This window comes from Ceratina calcarata, unplaced genomic scaffold (assembly GCF_001652005.2).
Source record: "Ceratina calcarata isolate Rehan_Ccalc_2016 unplaced genomic scaffold, ASM165200v1 scaffold115, whole genome shotgun sequence".
In the NCBI taxonomy this organism is placed as follows: Eukaryota; Metazoa; Arthropoda; class Insecta; order Hymenoptera; family Apidae; genus Ceratina; species Ceratina calcarata.
This window is the reverse complement of record NW_017132445.1, coordinates 208,371-229,582: the sequence shown is the minus strand read 5'-3', so window position 1 is coordinate 229,582 and position 21,212 is coordinate 208,371. Positions and strand designations below refer to the sequence as shown.

The 21,212-nt window shown below is 40.8% G+C and overlaps 1 protein-coding gene across 1 annotated transcript in view; it reads right to left on the bottom strand.

Moving 5' to 3' along the window:
* Positions 1–21,212, bottom strand: part of LOC108623434 (uncharacterized) — a 213,758-nt gene that overhangs the window by 127,954 nt on the left and 64,592 nt on the right. Inside the window, exons 8-17 of the mRNA XM_026812198.1 lie at positions 18,331–18,579; positions 15,689–16,008; positions 14,996–15,506; positions 14,250–14,674; positions 14,006–14,135; positions 13,456–13,926; positions 13,160–13,330; positions 12,030–12,179; positions 10,539–10,644; positions 4,356–4,537 (exon numbers count right to left, since the gene is read on the bottom strand). Of these exons, the coding sequence (XP_026667999.1) occupies positions 4,356–4,537; positions 10,539–10,644; positions 12,030–12,179; positions 13,160–13,330; positions 13,456–13,926; positions 14,006–14,135; positions 14,250–14,674; positions 14,996–15,506; positions 15,689–16,008; positions 18,331–18,579 (2,715 nt within the window). The remainder of the gene's footprint in view (positions 1–4,355; positions 4,538–10,538; positions 10,645–12,029; positions 12,180–13,159; positions 13,331–13,455; positions 13,927–14,005; positions 14,136–14,249; positions 14,675–14,995; positions 15,507–15,688; positions 16,009–18,330; positions 18,580–21,212) is intronic.

The following is a 21,212-nucleotide window of genomic DNA, read 5'->3' as shown; positions in this document are numbered from 1 at the left end:
ATCACGACTCCAGTATAAAACGAGCTTTTAAAGACAAGTTCAATGCAAATAGTAGTTCTTATTAACTCACTACTGTTAGTATTATATCAAACATTGTATTAGATATTAGAACAATTATTATACAAAACATATTAATTTCTATTATAACATTTATGGCTATTATGTATAATATAAATATAAAAATTCTACAAAACGTCTATTGCTTCTTCTACGATCTCTCGCTTTAAAAATACCAGACCCTAGACTTTTCTCACGAGGATCCGCAAGCGACTCACGCAGGAGCGTAAGTCGCTAATGAGTGAAATATAAAACGCAAGACGCCACTGTTGCGTCGTCGCGCAGAAATTACGCAATAACGCAATCAGCGGCTCGCGATACCGTGGCACCGGTCGGACACGCCTGTTTACGAATGCGTGATACACGCGGCGGTGCATTCCGTTTGGTCTCGCGCCCTGCACCACTCGCTCGCTCATTCTGTCGCGCTTTCCGTCGTACGTCGTGCATGCGAATTAATTCGACGCGACGACGACGCCCGTGAACGCGGCTAATCGATTCCCGGACAGGTTAATGCCATACGACAGAAAAAGCACGACAGGGTGAGAGTTGGCTGAACGTGTGCTATCCCTGGCAAAAAGTTTTTGAAGAGTTTAATAATAATAGAATACACTTTAAGATAAGAAGTATTCTAATCTCGTCTTGCGAAAAGTAGAATCAATCCGTCTGGGCAAACGACTCTCTCCCATCTAAATCCTGGTCACAAATGAGCTCGATCGGCAATCGATATTCTTCGCGGTTGCCGCTAATCGATGCAAATCCATGGTCGAGACGACGACGACGGCGGCGGCGGCGGCGCGGCGATTCCAGGCACGCCGTCAAAAAGGTCAGACGCGTGAAAAGCGGTGTTCACGTGCGTGAGAACAAAGAGATCCGGACGGGCGAGGGGAGAAAAGCAGGACAGAGAAAAGAGAAGCGCGTTGCCCGCTCTCGGTCGCGACGAAAAGTGGCTGGCCATTGATATTCCGTGCACATCGCGAACGCAGAAGCCGTTCCCCTCTTCCGTAACCACCCACCCTTTACAACTCGGGTCCAGCCTCCATCCCCGTCAACCCTCTGCCCTCTTCCAACCGCGGTTCCCGGCCTGCGCAGACACGCACATTCCGATCTAATTCAATTTCCAATCAACAGCCAATCAATTGATTCGAATTCGGTATACAGAGCGGTCTGCTGCCGTCGCTGCTTCTGCATGTCTATGAGCTTACTCTCTCTCTCCCTCTCTCTCTTTGGTCGCCTTGTTCCCTGAATCGACTTGTTTTTCTATTTAAGATCACGTGTGAACAATTAACTTTCTGTTTGTAGTATCCACACGTTTTCTGATCGCGACACGGTGATATCGTAAAGAAAGTGGAGATCTTTTGGATGGAATGAAAGGATTTCGAGAGATTCTTCTAATAATGAAAAATAAATTTGAATCGAGGATACGGACTGTTTTACGGTACAGTGAGAACTTCTGAAAGAGTGATCGGGTATCTACGTTCATCTATAATTCAATTTCACTATATCTCAAACGCATTTGAGAAATATCACTGCGCGTTAAGTAGTAGAAGTAAATCTATACTCTGACAATTAGGAATATCACGACTCCAGTATAAAACGAGCTTTTAAAGACAAGTTCAATGCAAATAGTAGTTCTTATTAACTCACTACTGTTAGTATTATATCAAACATTGTATTAAATATTAGAACAATTATTAGACGAAACATATTAATTTCTATTACAACGTTTATGGCAACTATGCATAATACAAATATAAAAATTCTGCAAAACGTCTATTGCTTCTTCTACGATCTCTCGCTTTAAAAATACCAGACCCTAGACTTTTCTCACGAGGATCCGCAAGCGACTCACGCAGGAGCGTAAGTCGCTAATGAGTGAAATATAAAACGCAAGACGCCACTGTTGCGTCGTCGCGCAGAAATTACGCAATAACGCAATCAGCGGCTCGCGATACCGTGGCACCGGTCGGACACGCCTGTTTACGAATGCGTGATACACGCGGCGGTGCATTCCGTTTGGTCTCGCGCCCTGCACCACTCGCTCGCTCATTCTGTCGCGCTTTCCGTCGTACGTCGTGCATGCGAATTAATTCGACGCGACGACGACGCCCGTGAACGCGGCTAATCGATTCCCGGACAGGTTAATGCCATACGACAGAAAAAGCACGACAGGGTGAGAGTTGGCTGAACGTGCAACTCTTCGAAATATTCAGTTTTGCAGATTTTTTTTATGATAAAAGTTAAAAAACTGAATCTGCTTTTATACACGATTCACTATTTAATATGAAATTGTTATTCCATTTCAACGAAAATATATATAATCTTAATATAAAAAAAAAGAAGGAAATGAAAATCTCTTTCTTGAGATCCAAAAGAGATATTTTGAAACAAGCATGAGCCCAGTGCAACAGGAAGCTGATCCTTGAAGCACGTGCTTCACCCTTGCACGGGGTACTTCGACGTCAACCCTTTCGTTCCTGAAACCTTTCGCACAGTGAGCCTCGCGATGACTCGACTGCATTCTGACACGCAAAACAAGTATAGAGATTGTCGAGCTTTTCTTTCAGCGAGCCCGACTAAGGACCGGTTAACCGTTGGTGGAACGTGGAAACATGTAAAGTAAGAAGGATCCGCGCCGACTAGACGACGTTGCGCCCTGCTGCATAATGCAGCAGAGTTCACCCGGCAACGCTGATACATCTTGATGATAGATAGGGAGCGTGTGTTTGGTCTTCGCAATGAGGCTGGAGGGATGTTGGGGATATTACAGAAAGGGATGAGGGATACACGAGATCCTGGAAAAAGAAGACTCGCCTGAACGAGAAATAGAAGCAAAGAGGTGATAGGAAGTAAAAGAACCGAATCGAAGAAAGTGGTAGCGGAAGTGGGGAAGGAAAAGGGACGTTCCAGCATTGTAGATATTCGTGTAGACAGAAATTGAGAGATACGTATAAAGAAGGCTGATACGTACTACATGGTATTCTAAAAGGAGCGACGATTTCTAAGTGAAAAAGTGAAGAAGACAGATTGTAATAAACCAGAAAATAAAAGTGTGATAAGTTACTCGATGGAATGGACAAAGACAAAGGAGTAAAGGAGGAAGTGAAACGATGGGAGAAGCGAGAAACAAGAAGGAGGTGGAGACGAGGGTGTTCCAGAGGTTTCCAGAGAGGGGTTCAGGGAGTAGAGGGATGACTCTCGGGGGGTGGAACTGAGAGGGTTGGCTAGGTTCGTCGGCGTTCGCTGCCGCGAGTTGCGATGCCGGGCACGTCGCCGTCAGACGAGCGTACGTGCGACACGACTACGCTTTTACGCCACTCTCTGCCTCTATCCTTGCCTCCTGACTGGCCCTCTCCTTCCCTTTATACGCCTCCGCGCTAACCCCCTGGCTGTTCCGGGTTTCGCCGTGCCTTAGCCACCCCCGCCGCTCCTATTTCGCCTACTTTCACCTCTCGCTCCTCTCGCAACCGGCTTTCTAACTTCTCCAAGATGTTTTTAATAATGCCGGAGCTTGTTCCGCTCCGGGGAACGCTCTCGGATTCTATGCGAATCGAATATCGTGTCGGAATGGGAGTTAACGTGACTTCGATTGCCGATGACTCTGATGATGAATATTTGAGAGATTTATGGCCTGTGAATAGTAGTACAATTTAGGCTCAGGAAGAATGCTTGGTACTTTTTACAAGATTGTGTTTAATTAAGGGCCACTCAATAAAATAACTAAAGCCTTTCGTTTATTAACCAAATAAATTCTCAAATATTCTACACATTTTCATCAACGATCTGATTTTTTTTTAATAAATATTTGTTCCTTAATTTTACAATGAAATTTTGATAGCCAGTGGAGGAGAAAGGCTCGGTTGGCGTCATCTGTAGTCAGTGCAATCGCTGAAGGAACGAACTAGGTACAACAGTTGGTTGCGAGTACCGACGAAGGAAAGCATCAGTTACCGACCACGATAAGTCTTATCGACGTCTGCTATCAGCACGGACCAGGTACACGAATAGACCGACCGACCTTTTCATTTAAAATTTTCTAATACTTGCAATTATAATTAGAGTTAATAAAAGTAAGCGGCCGGCGTTCGCCAAGCGAAGAACTACAATTAAGTTTAAAATTTCTAACTTTTAAATTGTATCTAGATTAATAAATTTGTCTTTTATCTAATGAACTAATGTGCACAATTTCAATCAAAATTAATATTTAAGGAAAGAGAATCGAACTTGATGTCAGGTCCAGATCGATTGCCAATGTCGCAGATGTTCGATGTTTAAAAATATTTAATAATTAGAATTCTTACCGTAATTCGATTAATCCTCTCGTCCAACACATGTGGCTGTTCCAAAGTGACTTCGTACGAGAAGAGTCTATCATGCGCTGCTTTGAACTCTGAACGAAAAGCAGCCAGCTCGCGGTGAAGCGCACTGGCTCTCTGAGTCTCCTCTACTTTGGTAGTGAGAGACTCCCACATTTCTAACATGCCTGAAACAAAAAGACGGCCATTCTAAACGAAGCGTTCATAATTATTGTTTAATGACTTAGAACTATCTAACATTATAGAGTTACAAGGTGATAGCAGTTAGCAACATTTCACTTTACTGAGAACTAAGAATTTCAAAAGACTTAAACTTAATTTTGCGGAAAGAGATATAAATGAGTTCGGAGAAAGTTGATAATGCCTTCAAGTGGAGCGTTTTACAATATACAATCATACTTTTGTCTTCTCCTTTTCTTTGCAGCCACGTTCCGAACGGAAGTGTTCTATGCAATTACAAGCCGTAGCTTCGTAGATGTTAACGTGGTACTACTATTTACGTCACTCTCGCGATAGTCATTTTTTCCAGCTAGAGTTATGTCAGTCAGTATAAGTGGTCAGACATTTAAGGTCAAGAAGCTTATATCGACACGCGTGCATATGAACCAAGAATGGCTTCGATGACCCGCTTCTTCTCTTACTTTCTTTGTACTTTCTTTCTTGAGACATGGCACCCTTTATAAATATGCGCAAATTCCGATTTAAACGACCGATACCGTTTTCGATAACTCGATTCAACAACTTTCACTTTCACGAGACCATAAATCTTCCTCAAGATTCATCTGTACCAAAAATTTGCATATAGAGTGCATAAAAATTTTTACTTTACATATAAATTAGAACAATCTTTAAAAATGCAATACTACTATCGTTATCAGTTATTTATCAATTTCTGAGAAACTGAAATGAAAAATTAGTGCATATTGCACATGGAAGTGAGGCGATTATTTTCTCCAGCAAAAACGCTGGAAAAGTCATGAGACTCGATATAAAAATGTCCTGGTATTTAGGCTTTCCCCGGGATACCAGTGATTACAATTTCTTTCCACATTACAGCATCCGGAGCGATTTCCCGTCGAACACGCAAACGATTTCATGTTAACGATATCTGATACTAATAATTATCGAATCAACTACCCACTTTCTTCAAAGTATACATAATTTTCCATACATTTTAATACTAATTACAATTCCAATTGCGCATCAATAAAACAATTGAAATAAATATTCTTGAAGCGTTAGAAATTAGACTCGCAGTTTGAAGTTGAAACTATGTTGGGTAAATTATTAGGTAGATCGTGACTCTGACAGGATTTGTTAATTGCCGGCCCCGAGTCAAGTACAAATGTCAGAACAGGTGACCTACCGATAGGTCATACTCAATTACACCCCTGATCACGCTTTCCTCTAATTAAATGCGTGTACCTAGCTGTTGTTGGTATAAAGCGTCTTCTTTACAAGGTAAATAAATTGCCAGGTGAAAGCTTCGAAATTCTCTTCTCTGTTCAACATGGTAACCGTGACCGAGGCGTCCAAGTAATTATCTCGTAAATAGTAACAAGAATCTTGCAATTAGAAGAAAGTAAATAACGAAACGTGGCAAACAATTTTATAGAAAATTACAAAAGTCAAACATTGCAATCTTATCACATAAATTACAAAAGCCGGTAATACAATCTATACACGAATGTGTTAAAAAATATTATCGACAAAACCTGACTATCGTGTTGATGACAGTATGTCGGAAGACATAAAAGAGAACCAATTAATTCACATAATCGTTAACTAAAAATAGCTCTCGAAGGCCACGTGTCGTACTATTCTCGATTCAGATAGGTATAGACTGATAGATAAAAGTTTGATACGATTTCTAGAACCCATAGGAAAACCCCGACGACTTTTTCGCGCTTTTCACGGAAAAAACAACTTTCACTTTGTCGCGGGTAGTTCGTAAAAACAGCGGCCAGCCGTAATGGACTGCAGTTATCAAGTGAAATCACGAATTCCAAGCTATAAAAACGGGTCACGTTCTACTACTGTATGATGGAAACAAAGGGAAATCTTTTCGTTGCTCACGCGATTTATTTCACGAAGTTTCACTTTGAAAAATTCGCTTATTAATAGCATTATAAAACAGATTATAGCAATATTTTTATCTGAACTCAGGGTCAAATTTGATTGTCAAAAATCGTACTGCGTTACACGAATTCACATAATCAGGACTCACGTATCCGGACACGATAGGTATTATTATAACATACTGGTTGACGAATTTAATGCATGGAACGGAAGAAGAGTGATGGTGCACGCAAAGAAAAAGTCATAAGGTCGCAGCATCGATGGAAGTGACCCACAGGAAATGAGAAATGTACGAAATAACTACGACAACGTGTATCGTGTATCAAATGTAATACGCATCCCGCGTTATCACGCTCGAACGCACACGTTTACTAGAGCAGAAATCGGCAGACCTCTCTTCTTCCTGCCGGTCATCTTTCCCACCGATGCCACGATAAAGTGGAACGAAAGAATCGCAAGAGATGCATGCAATTTTCTGATCGTTACACAAGGAATTAGCCGCGAGGCAAAATCAACTAGTCGATGGAGAAATAATTAATCTTAGGAGTCAGAAACTCCTCTTAATACAATTCATTTATCTTTCAATGGTTCATAAAAATCCTTCGAATTGGCAAATCTGTGCAATTGATTATACGAACTCTTGAACTACGTTTTAAATCAATCCACTCCGGAGTGGATAAAATTAAAATGTATCGCAAACAGTTTTTATCGTAATAAAAATCGCGTTGGCCAGTGGGTATTATTCTAGCGGAACATCCACGTAGACACCCACGTGTGAACAACGGCGTTACGAAAGCGACCACGTCGAAACGGGTCAGCGTTAACGCGAGAATGAATGCAAGCTCATTAATCAACCAGCTTCTAAAGTTTCTATCGGACCGAGATCTTGGACAACGCAACGGTGAAACGGTTGCGGGACGATTGTGTTCCACCGATGCTTTCTACTTTAATTCCACGCCGAGTGGCTTCGCAAATACGTATGTATATACACGTACATTTCAAATGTACAGTCGGGAATCAATGTAAAATGATATTAAATTAGAGAGCAGAGGAAAATTCGCGTTAGACAGCAGATAGAATCGTGATAACTTGTTTGGTTGCGAAGTAACAAATTGAGGAGTAAGCGAGCGTGTGCGTTGAAATATTTCATGCTCGCGACTACTAGTTTGGGTTCAATGTAAACATGAACTGATAGTTAAGTTGCTATTAATATTGCCTGGCAGCGAATGATAACTTTAGGCAGCAAGAGATTACCTCGACCTATTTTTCACCTTTGCCTATTTCACTTATTTCATACCTAATCAGTTATCAAATAACAATCATTTATTTGCATGTCAATCACGTATTTGATACAGAATAAAAAAAAAAGAAACGTATTTCTTTCGAATTAGCAGCAGAATAATTATCACAAGAAGAATTATGCTAATTTAATTAGACTTGCCATTGTTAGACCTGCCAACGAAAATTCAAGGTTGAAACACAAGATTTAGAGACTTGGACTTATGTCAGAGGCGCCTGTGGTAAAATTAACCGTGAATTCATCTCGATCCGGCGTGTACACGCTTCGCGAATTGCGAACGTCGCAATAAATAGAAAACACGCAAACGGGTAGCTCTCACTAACATTAATACCAATCAAAGATTTCCATTTGTCGAGTTTAATTCAATTATCCGATAGAACTTACGCCTGATAGGAAATTTTATTGAAGCGAATGATGGAGTGATATGCGAAACTAAATATCGCAGCTGACTCGGTTGCTTTAAGGAAAAGAGCACGAGCAATCGATTTGACAGGTAACGGAATAGCGATGAAGAATATTGAGTTATCTTCCGGGATGATGTCAGGGACCATTTCTATTGTTAACCGTACAATCGAACGAAAGTTAAAACAAACAGGAGGATGTTAGCTAACGTGAAACATGAATTTTGGTCTCGCCGTAGACAAAATTAAAAACTCGACGGTGAGAATTAGAAAGTACATCTAGTGGTACATTAGAATGACTCGTCCAAGGCCGACGAGTGTGGCCGAAAAGGATTTACGGGTGGAAGGTTTGACATATACGGAAGTGTACGTACAGGCATCATCCGGTTGATCCTTCGCGATAATCTGCTGATAACAGGTATCCGGTGAATCTTTCTCGACACTGTTCCCCCGTCTCAACATCATCGGAACTCGTCACGCAAATTTTCTATTTTCTAATTTGCCGCACTAATTACTATAATCCAATAATCGAAACGATTTTATAATCCAATTTTTCACTCAGACATGATTTGGAAACTTCAATTAACTCGAGACACAGTTCGAATCATTAAATCTCTGGACTTACTATTAAAACATTCAGTAGCAACAGCGAAGAAGAATTTTCGATGGGTATTTATTCAAGGTACGGCATGATATGAAGAAAGTTAATTCTCTGCGAAGCGCGTAGTAACAGACGTCAAGCGGCGCGTGGCGAATCAGCTGTTGAGTAAAGAAGAGGAAAGGCGAGCAAACGTGCGGCGCGGAAAAGGAAAACCGAGCTACTGAACCGGCCGGTTTTCGCCGCGGACGATTCTCTCCGGCAATTCGAGCACGATCACTACCGAGCAACGGTTCGTGCGATTCCGTCGCGTAGCTTCACAGCCCCGGTGCTTCTTATAAGGTGAGAGATCCGAAGGTGCACTCGATATGCACGACTCCTACACGCGGAACCCACACGCACCCCCGGCGTTAACTGTCGACCGCAACCGGTACCTAATCTTAAAGATGCCTCGATAATCGTTTATTGACTCATGGAATTGTCATTTAAATCACTGATCTTGGATGGAGAACATACAAATCTTTGAGACTTTATCTTTAGATTCGATACCTCCAAATAAACAGTAGATTCATAGATGCACATTTTAGAAATACACATCATTAACTTTGAAACGTGAAAGGTTCCTGAATTTAGATATAATTTCTAAAATTGATATCACAAAAGATTTATTTTGCATAGAAATCAGTAGTTTGTTTACCAAAATCAATTCCTTGAATGCTTCTGCCATAGTTACAAAGTTGTGCTAAAAGATTTCATGCTACAAGCAGATAACAGCTGCAGAGAATCGGCTTTAAACTCGTCGAATAAACGAGTGGTTGGACGTACGGTATGCGATGCAACTAGAGATTACTACTGTAATTAAATGAAAGGCGTGTAATTGAGATAAACAAACCGGATGCAGGCAACATTTGAAACTACTTACATAAACAACGAATATAATCGAAACTGTGCTTCTCTACCATTACAAAAGTGTAAAGAAAGTAATAAAAAAGTATGTTGAAATACTAGAAACTGATAAGGAATTGAAATATCTACTCCGTAGGAAATAAAAGAAACAAAAGAAAAAAACGATTAAGAAGCCACAACAAAGCAGCGTTTATTCCATAATGATTACAATATGAACGATGTACAAAAATTAACTAAAAGCAGAATTACTTCGCTACATTACTAAGGCACTCCTCGAAGAATTACTTCGCAACCTGATCATCGCTCCAAAAATTACATTGCACAAAATGATATTCAAATCATTCGTGTATGAAAATAATTAATTATTCAACAGGCAGAAATAATCAGCTCGATCAGGCAAAATGCATGCATGCATCGATACGTATGCATCTCGATGGCAGTTTATTGTCTCTATTAATTAAGTCGTTTGATTCATTCAATATTTTTGTACAATCTTTACGGTAAATATAATTATGAAGATACTTAGCTTTATATGAACATCATTTCAAACGCATACACTTCTCACATGCTAATACGTATTGTATATCAGTCTTTTCAAAGTATTTACACACACCTTAAAAGTCTAGTTAGCAAATCCGTGGAATTCCTCGGTTCATTTCCACTCTCATCAATAATCAGTATTTTCAATCCAATAGAAATTGATAGTAAAAAATAAAATTCTCTTCGCGATCGAGATCGCGATGGTATCTCTGAATTAACGGTTCAAGGTGGAGCAAAGAATTAAGAAAGAAGCAAAAATACGAGTCCGCTCATAGCGGTAATTAATATAGCAGCTATGCACGAAATAGGAAACGACCGACGGTCAATCTGATTGTTGTACTTACCACGTATTTGTTTCACGTGTTTTTCGCTCCGGAACGAACTGCTCACAGACTCCAATAACGCGTGAAGGCATCGTAAATTCTCTCTGCACACGCACTCGACTTGACTCTATAAACACAAATTTGTACGTAATTACCCACGAAACCAATTCACGTCACTAATAACTATATTTTACAAAAGCAAGAAGCACTGCTAATTACGTTATTTACGACCATCATGGCCGATACCATCGGCATATCAAAATAAACCGAGCGCCTAAATGAAATAAAGTCAGCTGATTAAGAGAAAGAAAATGAATGAAAGAGTTTATCTCGTTTCTGTCGGTGTGTGAGTAAGAGACAGGCAGAAACTCTTTCAAAATATGCTTTCTCTATCTCTTACGTGCTCGGGAAGACGCTCGGTTATGTTTACGACTCGACAGAAAGAATGACGTTTAAAACTTTTATGGAAATTTATCGACTACTCGATTCATTCACTTGGAACTGTAAACGCAAGCAATAAAGCAAAAGCAAGAAAACACATGTCGCGATAGGATTAAATTATAGAAAATATATTATAATCATACCTTGCAATTAGATGACAACACTTCACTGTACAAGGAGCAATGAGGAACTGTCTGAACCAAGCGCATTAAAAGCGAGTCGTGCATCGTGCATTTCCGGTTACGATCGGATTTGTATGTACATAGCAAAAGCGGAAAGGATTGAATGATTGAATAGCAACATGCAAATGGACCTTTATTACCCACAATTGAAATTTGCTCGTGCGGAAAATCGCGGTAGACGTTGAATGATTTCGCAATTTATTTAATAATATAATATCCTATTTTATAATTCCCTATTACTATTTTTTCATTTGCATAAAATGTAAGAGTAAAGTAGGCAGACGAACACGAACACAAATCGAAACGCAATCTTATGTCTACTTTTAAATAATTGTCTTTAATCTAACGAAATTATGTATAATACAATTTTATTTTATCCTACACACATTTTTTTTTGTAACCTAAGCTACGTATTACGTACGTAATTAACGTTGCCACATTGAGCTCCAATGCAGAGCTCAATGCGTTGTTATTAAAAATTAACTTATGTTCAGTTCGGTGTGGCATACACACTAACATTGGACGTAGTATCGTCACGTAATTTAATTAAAAAAAACAATACAAACATACAGTAGATCACATTCTTAATCAATTACATGATTACAATAAAAAAAGCTTAGCACTAATTATGGCACTTATAATAAATAAAAGCACAGCGCAAACGAACTGCGTAAGCGTGGTATTGGTATTGTGATAAAAAGCAATGAGTGTTCAAGCAGAAAAAGCAATAAAAAATATTTCATGCGTTAGAATATAAATAATGATCGACTTATGGTCGTACGATAGTCGATGATCGTACGAAGTAGTTTCGCAGATTCTTTATCAAATTATCACAGTAATGAACTGCCTTACGTACCACGTAAAACATATTTGAGAAAATCATACATACACAGTCCGGATTTGAAATTGTGTCGTCATTTTTCGTCCTCGAGAACAGATTCTCGGCTAACACGAACTGCGACTGCGATTTCTCGACCACGTTCCGAATGTCCTCCACGTCACTCTCGCTTTCGCTGCTCTCCGTGGTGTCGGGTATTTCCTGTGACAAATTTACCAATTTCATTTTACTTTGAAATTACGCCCGCTTTGTTTAAGACTCAGTATACCGTGAAACCTAACTCGAAATTGTACTGCGTTAAGACGTTGAAAATTCTCGCTGAGAATGACTTGTTAATTGTGTGTAACGGGTATTAAATTAACAGGAAAGGAATCGTGGGCTTGGAAATTTACTAGTTAAATCATGTTTAAGTCACGCGAGGAACTGTAACTGCTCTGTCAGCAGCACCCGAAACGCGTATCAATCAATAACATGTTTCTTAAAAATGTGTAATCTCGGTTATCTTAGATTAGAGACAGATAACGAGTTCATGAGTTTGTACACAAGAACGTATGTAAAATTACAAAGTACCTGATAATATTCAAGAACAGAGTTTCACAAATTTAACTTCGAATAATCAGAAAATTTATTTGAAATAAAATAAAATATATTTCGCATGAATATAAACCGTGGTAATCAAACGTCATTGAAAATGTGGTCCAGATTACAGCATGCGAGACAGCACTAACCGTATCTCTAATTACATCGTTTATCCTCGTTAAAGCATCGCCGCAGAAACGCGCTCGCCGGAGGCTCAATAAGAAACGAGAGATTAGACGGTGAAACGCGTTGTTGCGTGAAAAGAAAATTTCGTTTTAAGATTCTCGCAACAAACTAGAAAGTACAGTCCATTGATCATTACGTTCGAGAGTTACACCTGAGATGAAAAGGAAAGAAACTCACAAATAATTTACTTAGAAAAGAAAAATATGCATATGCGTATCTGGCGTAAGGTAATAATTCAGTGTAAGATTACGTGTAAAAAATTTATTGCAAATATCGAAGCTTTCTGCTATCATAATCCGTAACAAATCTACTATTTGATGATCTACTGTTACCATTAATGGTACAAATTGTAAGATGACGTATCACAGGAAGAATATGGATACTTGATCAAGAACGAGTAATAAAGTGAAACGTACATGATGCATGCGACTTCTAGGCAGCGGAGAACTAGCGGGAACTGCGCTCATACTGGAGGCACAATCGGACTGACTATCGAGGTAATTTCGGTAGTCGTCCCCAAATTCCAGTAATCTTCTGGCAGTTTCTACGTCTGGCGCTTCGCTGTACGGCTCGCTCGAATACTTATCCTATCAGAGAGATCGATTTGTGATTAATTAATTTGATTAATACGTCTATTTATTCTAATTCAAAGTTCTAAACCAACTCCTTTGGCAAATAGGAGGTACAAATTAAAATAAAATAGAATGGTTACTTGATAGTTGTCCCAAGCTTGCTCGGAGACCGAATTGTTGCCAAGGCTGTTCATTTCGACGTCGCTATCGACATTCATTTGTTGATTAAGACAGAGATCCTTATTGTTCAGCACGGTATCTAACAAGTTTTCCTCATAAGCGAAGCAACCCCTTGTACAGTTGCGTTGCTCTTCACCCTCGGTCTCTGACGTGGAAGCCATTGAAATGCAGCAGAGTAACCTGAACGGGGGTGTCGGATCGCTGACAATCGTCCTCTCTACAGCGAATTGGTGGTGACTGGTGCAGCCCGAGAACGAGCCTGATTTTACTAGAGTAGTCAAACGACCGTGGCTGTCCCGCGAAATGGTACGGATCCCACGACTTCCGTTCACCTTCCGAGGAGAACGTTGCTGGTTTGACGAGCTGCCATCGCTTCCAGCGGACTGGTTCACATTATTTACGCCTTCCGAGCTAGAGTCACTTTTACGGCCCTGAACAGAGAAGAAAAAACGATGTAGAGATAATGTATGAAGGATCGAGGAATAAAACTTTATCTACGAAATATCCTACAAGATTTTTCTTTCGAAGCCTGCTCTTTTTCCTCCGCAGTGAACTATTTCGAATGACGCGACCGTCATGACAAATGATCGATTCTTCCAGCAACGTGGATGTTGAATTGTTAAACGATTTCCTTGATCCCCTGTAATTTGAAGGGTAAAAGAAATGACACAGTCGTCGCGGTTGTAGTTGTGCTATTAACTAAACGTGCACGCCATGTACTTTGAAAAAGCGAACATTTATTATATTTACTCACGATGCATCGAGAGATACAGACTTGGTCGGCGGAGTCGCGATCAGCTGATGCAGCGCCGTTTCGCTTATGGAGAATTGCGATATCGGGTCGTTCGCTTGATTCAAGTTAGAATTATTCCCGATCTGCGAGATGCAGGAGACACTCCATGGCCTGTGACCGTTGTTCGCTTTCTGTTTGGTCCGCATCACGACTTTCGGCGTGCTTGCGTTATCCATCATTGGATGCGCTTCGTTGATCGGCGTCTTTTCGGCATCATCGAAAATCTCTTGCGACACCGACTGCGACGTGCATCCCAACGCACCTCTGAATCGCCGATAAGTAGCAACGCTGCTCTGAAGATCTTCCGACGAAACCGACTGCCTCTCCCCGTCCGAGTCCTCCGTCTCACCACTCGCATCGCAACTGTCCAGCGGTTGTAACTCGCCCTGATTACAATTGTTACGAAACGCTTTAATTCCCCCTTAGACCTCGTTAAAACCGACGCGCGCGCAGTTGATTCGGTTAGACGACTGTTTCATGTTCTTTCTCCTTTTATATTCTGATCAAACGCAAAAATTCGTTTCCTTTAATAAACTACAGATAAATTTAAACATCGACGAATTTCTATTCTCACAAGAATGACTTCACCTCCTCATTAACATACAACACAACAAAACAAATACATACATAAAAAAACAAATACCACTCACATGATCTCAACATAAAAAGCGATCATCGAACCCGCGGCTATAATAATTGTGACTCACCTGTGACGTGGATCGTCCTTCGTTCTCTTTCAACCACTCCTTGATCCTTGCGTACTTAGCGCGATGATTGTTCGTCATACCCTTCTTATCGTCGAGAATGAGCTGGGGGAACATCTTGGACCGCCTGTCCTCGCCAACCAGCTTTTCCACCTCCTTAATGAGCCTCTGGATGCTCGTCTTGTCGTTTCTCGTTTCGTCATCGCTGTCCTTCTCGCGTTGGGAGGACGCGTCGTCGGTTTCGTTTGAAGTCGCATCGACGCCCTGCGCGGACGCCTCTTTGACGGGCTTCATCTCGCTCGTATTCGCATTCGCCTTGCCCAGGTCCTCGCCCTGGACCTCCACCACCAGCACGTTCGTTTTACACTCCGTCGTGACGTTATTCGCTCTCGACAACGTGTAAGTCCACTCCTCCTCGGACGACTCCTCCGCCGCAGCCTCCTCGTTCTGCTCTGAGTCAGTGTCGGGGTGCCGCGCGTAGAAGGTCGCTATGTTCTTCGATTGCCTGTCGGATCTAACGCGGGACGACACGGATCAGCCTAATACGACGAGAGTTCGCTTCTTACGTAATAAGATAATAAAAACGCTTTGAACGGATTCATCAAATTATATACAATTCGTATATGAAATGATGTTACGTTGTATTATATCGTGAAAGAATGTTAATTATAATATTTCTGGTTGATCGTTTCTTACGTGTTAAAAGAAGCGACCTCCTCGATCCTTGTGCGCCGCTTCACTGGCTCGTTAGTAGCACGATTGCTGTTTGGTTGTTCGACGTTTCCGGACTGGCCGTCGATCTGATCGCGGCCCTGCGCGATAATCGTCGAATTTGTCATTGGCACGGTGTCGGGAATCGGTGGCATATCGTCCTCCTCGTCTTCGGTCAACGCGCCTTCCTCTATATCAGCCTCTTCCCCCTGGTCGCCTAAAGTGCTCGCGATTTGTTTAACTTCCTCGGAAACTCCCACTCCCTCGGACTTTGTGTCCATCACACACATCTGACACAGTTCATCCTGCAATCAGATAATAAGCACGCCTCCGTTCAAGACTGGATATCCTTAGATCTTCCATGAATAATAAAGAAATAACATCGTTAAAATAATTATCAGAAATTACGGACTGATCAATTGCGATGAGTCACAAGATTTATTTTTAACTTTCCCAGTACTTTTCACCTGATAAATATCAAAATAAACATCTAACTTCTACGACTGTCCGAGCGCGACGCGCGTGACCATTATCATGATAATTTCACGCGATAAGATGTTAATTATCGATCAAATTGCTAGCTCGCACGTCGTAGCGAACAATCTGTCAAAATATCTGGGAACAAAATATTCCTCCTAGTACAGGATTAAATTTGTTTTCATTGTAATAATCAACAATTTGAACTCATATTGATCTATTGAGTTAGATATACCATTTAAAACGAAGCTACAGGTCTCTCAAAATTTCTTAGAATGATAAATTGTACGGAAAGAATTTTTTACAATTTTAAAAGTACCTATAAACAAAGAATACGCAATGATAATAATACTAGTTACGGTGGGAAAGGGTTACTCGAAAGGACATACTAGCAGTAGTAATGAAACGTAATGATCGTGAATATAACACCGACGTGAGTAAAACAGGTTTTCCCTCGCGAACGAAAGAAAAGGGATGCGTACATGGTTTCTGATTAATTGAGAGGGTAGACGCGCGGTGCGACGCGGTTTAATGAAGCAAAGTTTCACAGCGACGGCGACGTCACGTACACGCAATTACGCGTCAATTTCAATTTTTATTTTATTTCGCCTCGTGAATATTTCAGAAGGTAAAAGGCCCGGTCCCGCGTGCACTTTCTCCCGCCGAGTTCTCATTCCGCTCGAGCAGAGCGACGCGCCTCGGACAAGAAAGATTTACGAACTTCCTCGATGATGAAAAACGATAAAAAATCGGAGGGAAAGAAATGGTAAAAAATAAGAGATACCGTTCCTCCACCGTGCAATTCGCAAGCCTTAATACTGCTTCCTGATGACTTTTTCAGCAATAACCGTGTCGCGAGTTCATTTCACAAAGATTCAAGGTCAATTTACATCTGATTTATTAAATTTGACAAGAGATCAAAACGATTTGAAAAACGAAAAAATTGAACAGATACCAGATTACAAATTTTATTAAACGTCGTCGTTCATCAATGATAAGAACACAAATTTTGTTTGAAAAACTTGCAAATTCGATAACAGCCTTTACTAAGCGAAAATTAATTTACAAGATTGAGAACGAAATCAATTTCACTGGTAACAAAGAGGTAGAACGTGGAGGAACGCCGGTTCCACCGTGCACGCGTTCCGCTCCGCGCACTATAATCACGTTGTTGTCGTAGCTCCTGTACGATAGATCGTTCACGTTAACAACGCGCGTGTAACGAATAACGTTACACCGTGCACGCGCGATGCACTCGCGATCACGCTATCGACACTCCGACCGGCGACTCCGATTTGTTTTTAAACGAAACTTTCCCCGATAAACTTGAAAATTACGAGCGGAACCGAAACCGCGAGACAACACAATAGAATTTCATTCGTTTTCAACGAAAGACAATACTAGGAAAATTAACATAATGCACTGCCCGATAGAAAGTCTATTGTAAAAGCAAAATAGTAATAACATAGGCAAAAATTCATTGGGATAAGTATATAATTCTATCCAGGTATAAATGTATACAAGTTGGATAGCATAGAACTGCTTAAGGCAAAGGGAACGTAGCATTTTTGTTCTTGGAACGAAACAATAGCTGCTAATAAGGATCAGACTCATTTCCATATTCAGGTATCCGCTCTTGGGCCCGAATACCGGGTTTAGGCAGACATGCAACTTTAGGCTACGACCCTGCTGACGAAGAAGGCTAAAATATAAAGAGAATATTTCCAAGTATCCTTGCTTGCGGTCCCAAAGTTAATCCATAAATCCATCTTCGCTACAACGACTATAGATCATGGGTTGTCAGGGTCAAGCAAACTTCCTGCTGTCAGTGCTTACTGACGAACAATTATTTTCCCGGATTGTCAGATATTCGTTAAAGATATACCTTACAAAGGATTTCAATTTCAATTTTCACTGTTCGATGCTACGTTTAAATGTATTGTCTCACATTTTACATCGTTCATACGTACGACACTTTCACTTTGCGTATTAAATAAAAATCTGCAATTGAAGATCGTTTGTCTTGTTGACACACTCTTATCTACTCACACGTGTTTCGTTGCACATAGAGTTTTCAAGACTCAAAAATCACAGACCGTCTTATATCCTCGTTGTAAATAGAAGGAAAGAAGAGATTGATCGATTTTTACCTCAAAATAGGATCCATCGCCGATCGAGCGGTTCTCGGAAGACGCGTCGGTGTCTGAGTAGTGTTCCGCTCTGCTCGTATCCTCGTAGTATCGTGATCTCGCGGCTCTGTGGCGTCTCGCGCGCGTTGAACGAGCCGACTGACCCGGGGATTCCCTTCCAGAACCTCGCGAGTGTCTGCGGCTGAGTCGAGGCTGCTTCGTGACTGGCTCCTCGTCACTGTCGCTACTACACCGGTACGCCACTGAATTCTGAAACACCGCAACACGTACGCCGAATCAGTTTCGGCTCTGATAATCTCGTTTCCCTGTCGCGCTTCGAGTTACAGATCGTATCGATCCAGGGAGAGTGAAACGAACTGCAAGCAGTTCATGGATCCTTTGTCCGACTGGGAGATCAAAATGGATCCTTTCAAATCTCGTTTTTCCTCCTACAATGTAGCTTGCGGATCTTATTTTGATATCAATACGGTTGATATTAGTTTTAGACAAAATAAAGACTTTACGTAAATGTTGTCTAATTATAAAATAACCAGTAGATGCTCGACAAGGCCAGAACGATTTTTCCGCGGATTTATTCTCGATTCGACTAATTTTACTCTGGCGCCCATCCAACTCGACGATTTTTTCACACATATCCTCTAAATTCTAGCGAACTTTTATGAAACCAAGAGGAAAGTGAAAATCGAAACTCACGCATTCTCAATTGTTAATTTCCTTTAAGGGATTATGTGCAAAGCCTCTTTAATTAACGTCCACCAGAGGAATCGATAATTATCGTAGATGCATGGATGCATCGTCACTTGGAGAAAGACGTCCGATTGATACTGTGTATATAAAGGAACTCTGCTGATCGGCGAATAAATGCAAGATTAATGGCCGATTTCACCATGGTCTAAATTTAGAAACTCACGATTTATAGGATTAGCGTACGCGGTTCAGCAAACCGAGATTATTGTCGCATCAATTAAACGTAGCTATTGATTGGAAGGAAACGTCTCCGTTAATTTGCTATTAGATTTGTGTGGCCTGTCTCTAGTAATTGCCCTCGTACGAAATTCCAAATATACTTTGTACAATTTTAGCAATTATTATAATTTTTAATTCTTATGTAAGATCAATTTCGAATATAATTAATAACTCGCCTGTAGTTTCAAGAGATAGTCTAAATCACGGTATACGAAGTACGTACCTCTTGCTCGAGTCGAAGACTCAGTTCACATCGAAACCTACTAACTAGAAACCGCAACGAAAAAAATGAAGCACAACCGACGAAAAAACAGGACTTGGGAGAAAGCAAGGAGTGCAGTCGTCTCTTACGCGTCTTACAATTCTGTAACAAAGACTAAGAAAAGCCGCAACCGTTAATCAACGACCACCGGGCTTGTCAGACTTTTGGGCAACCAGCAATTCTACTTGAACCCCACTGACCCCTTTTCGAGCCACTACATCATCTTATTTGTACCTCGAGTGTTTTCCAAAGTAACTGCATTTAAGAAAACAAACAAGAATTCAAGAAGAAATTCAACGATTTACCAGCAATACTTGACACCCTTCAATCACGCGATACAAAAGTTTGGCCTCGCTTCCCACGCGACCCAATTTCCATTTGGATTCACTATGTACAAAAATTAATACCGAGAGGGAATTATTCATTCTTTCACAAAATCCAAGTCGATTAAAGATACCAAGAATATGTCGAACAAACGAAAGCCTAAATCACTCGTTGAAAACGAACTCGATAATCCACGCACTTACGCAATTACCTCGCCTTCGCGTTTCTCAGAATCTATACACCCAGCTGCGTGGCCGTAAATACGTAATAAAGTTCAGCGGGCCAGAACGGTTACCGATTCGAAGGCAAAAAGCAAATCACTCACTTGCATGTCTACCGCTCACGCTTTTGCACTCCCTTGATCGAGAAATCGATGTTCGCTTCCTAAGGACGAGGACCAACTTGCTGTTGCGTGCCCGAACTACGACGGACGACTGACAACTGATGACTCAGGACTAAGGACCGACCTACCATCGACCTGTTGATTCCTGGACTACCTGAACGTTCTTCAAGGCCCACCTAACTACAGTTAAGGTTAAGACAAGACTATCTGCTCTATGCCCCACCAGAAAGCAGGTAAATTCGCAAAGCCAAATCCGAAAGGAAGGGATTTCCAATGTAACTGTACTGTTAATTTTAAGTCACCAAGACGCCTAAGTTACTTGCTTTTAACAACACATATAAACTGAACGTATAAGAATTTTCATACAAAATAATACAATGTTCAATGAAATGAAAAGTATTAATAGTCAAAATGTACAAATTTATTAATTCAATGAGCTGTCTCAAATATAAAACTCCATCGAATCAAAATCCTTACGAAACATCTAAGGAAATAAGAAATAATCAGTGAACTCTGGTCGTGAATATATTATGAAGATTTAATAATATGAAAACAAACTGAGCTTAAAAATGAGCCCAAGAGGCTCGTTGAGAGGCACGAGTGCTGAACAGAGTTTCGTCTCCGAACGAGTCATTGCTTGAATAAACTTCCGTCGAATGGCCGCAACGCACGGTCTTGGCCATGAACTACACCTTGTTCATCGCTATTTAGAACCTCCACTTTCGCCTTTTCGAGTAAGCGTTTTCGCTGCGTGTCAAAAGATCAACCGGTTCAGATAAACACCGATTCGCGTGGCCACTTTGCACCGTGAAAAATGGTCACTTTTTTTAGAAATCGTCCCTCGTACTTTCAAGATTGTATTTCGCTCGTGTAAAAACATTTTAAGAAGAAAGGAAGTTGACCAGAAGAAAGTCTGAAGCTTTCAAGAAGAAATAAAAGATGTTCAACTGTATCATGACTATATTTAAGGATATATTGGCTATACAG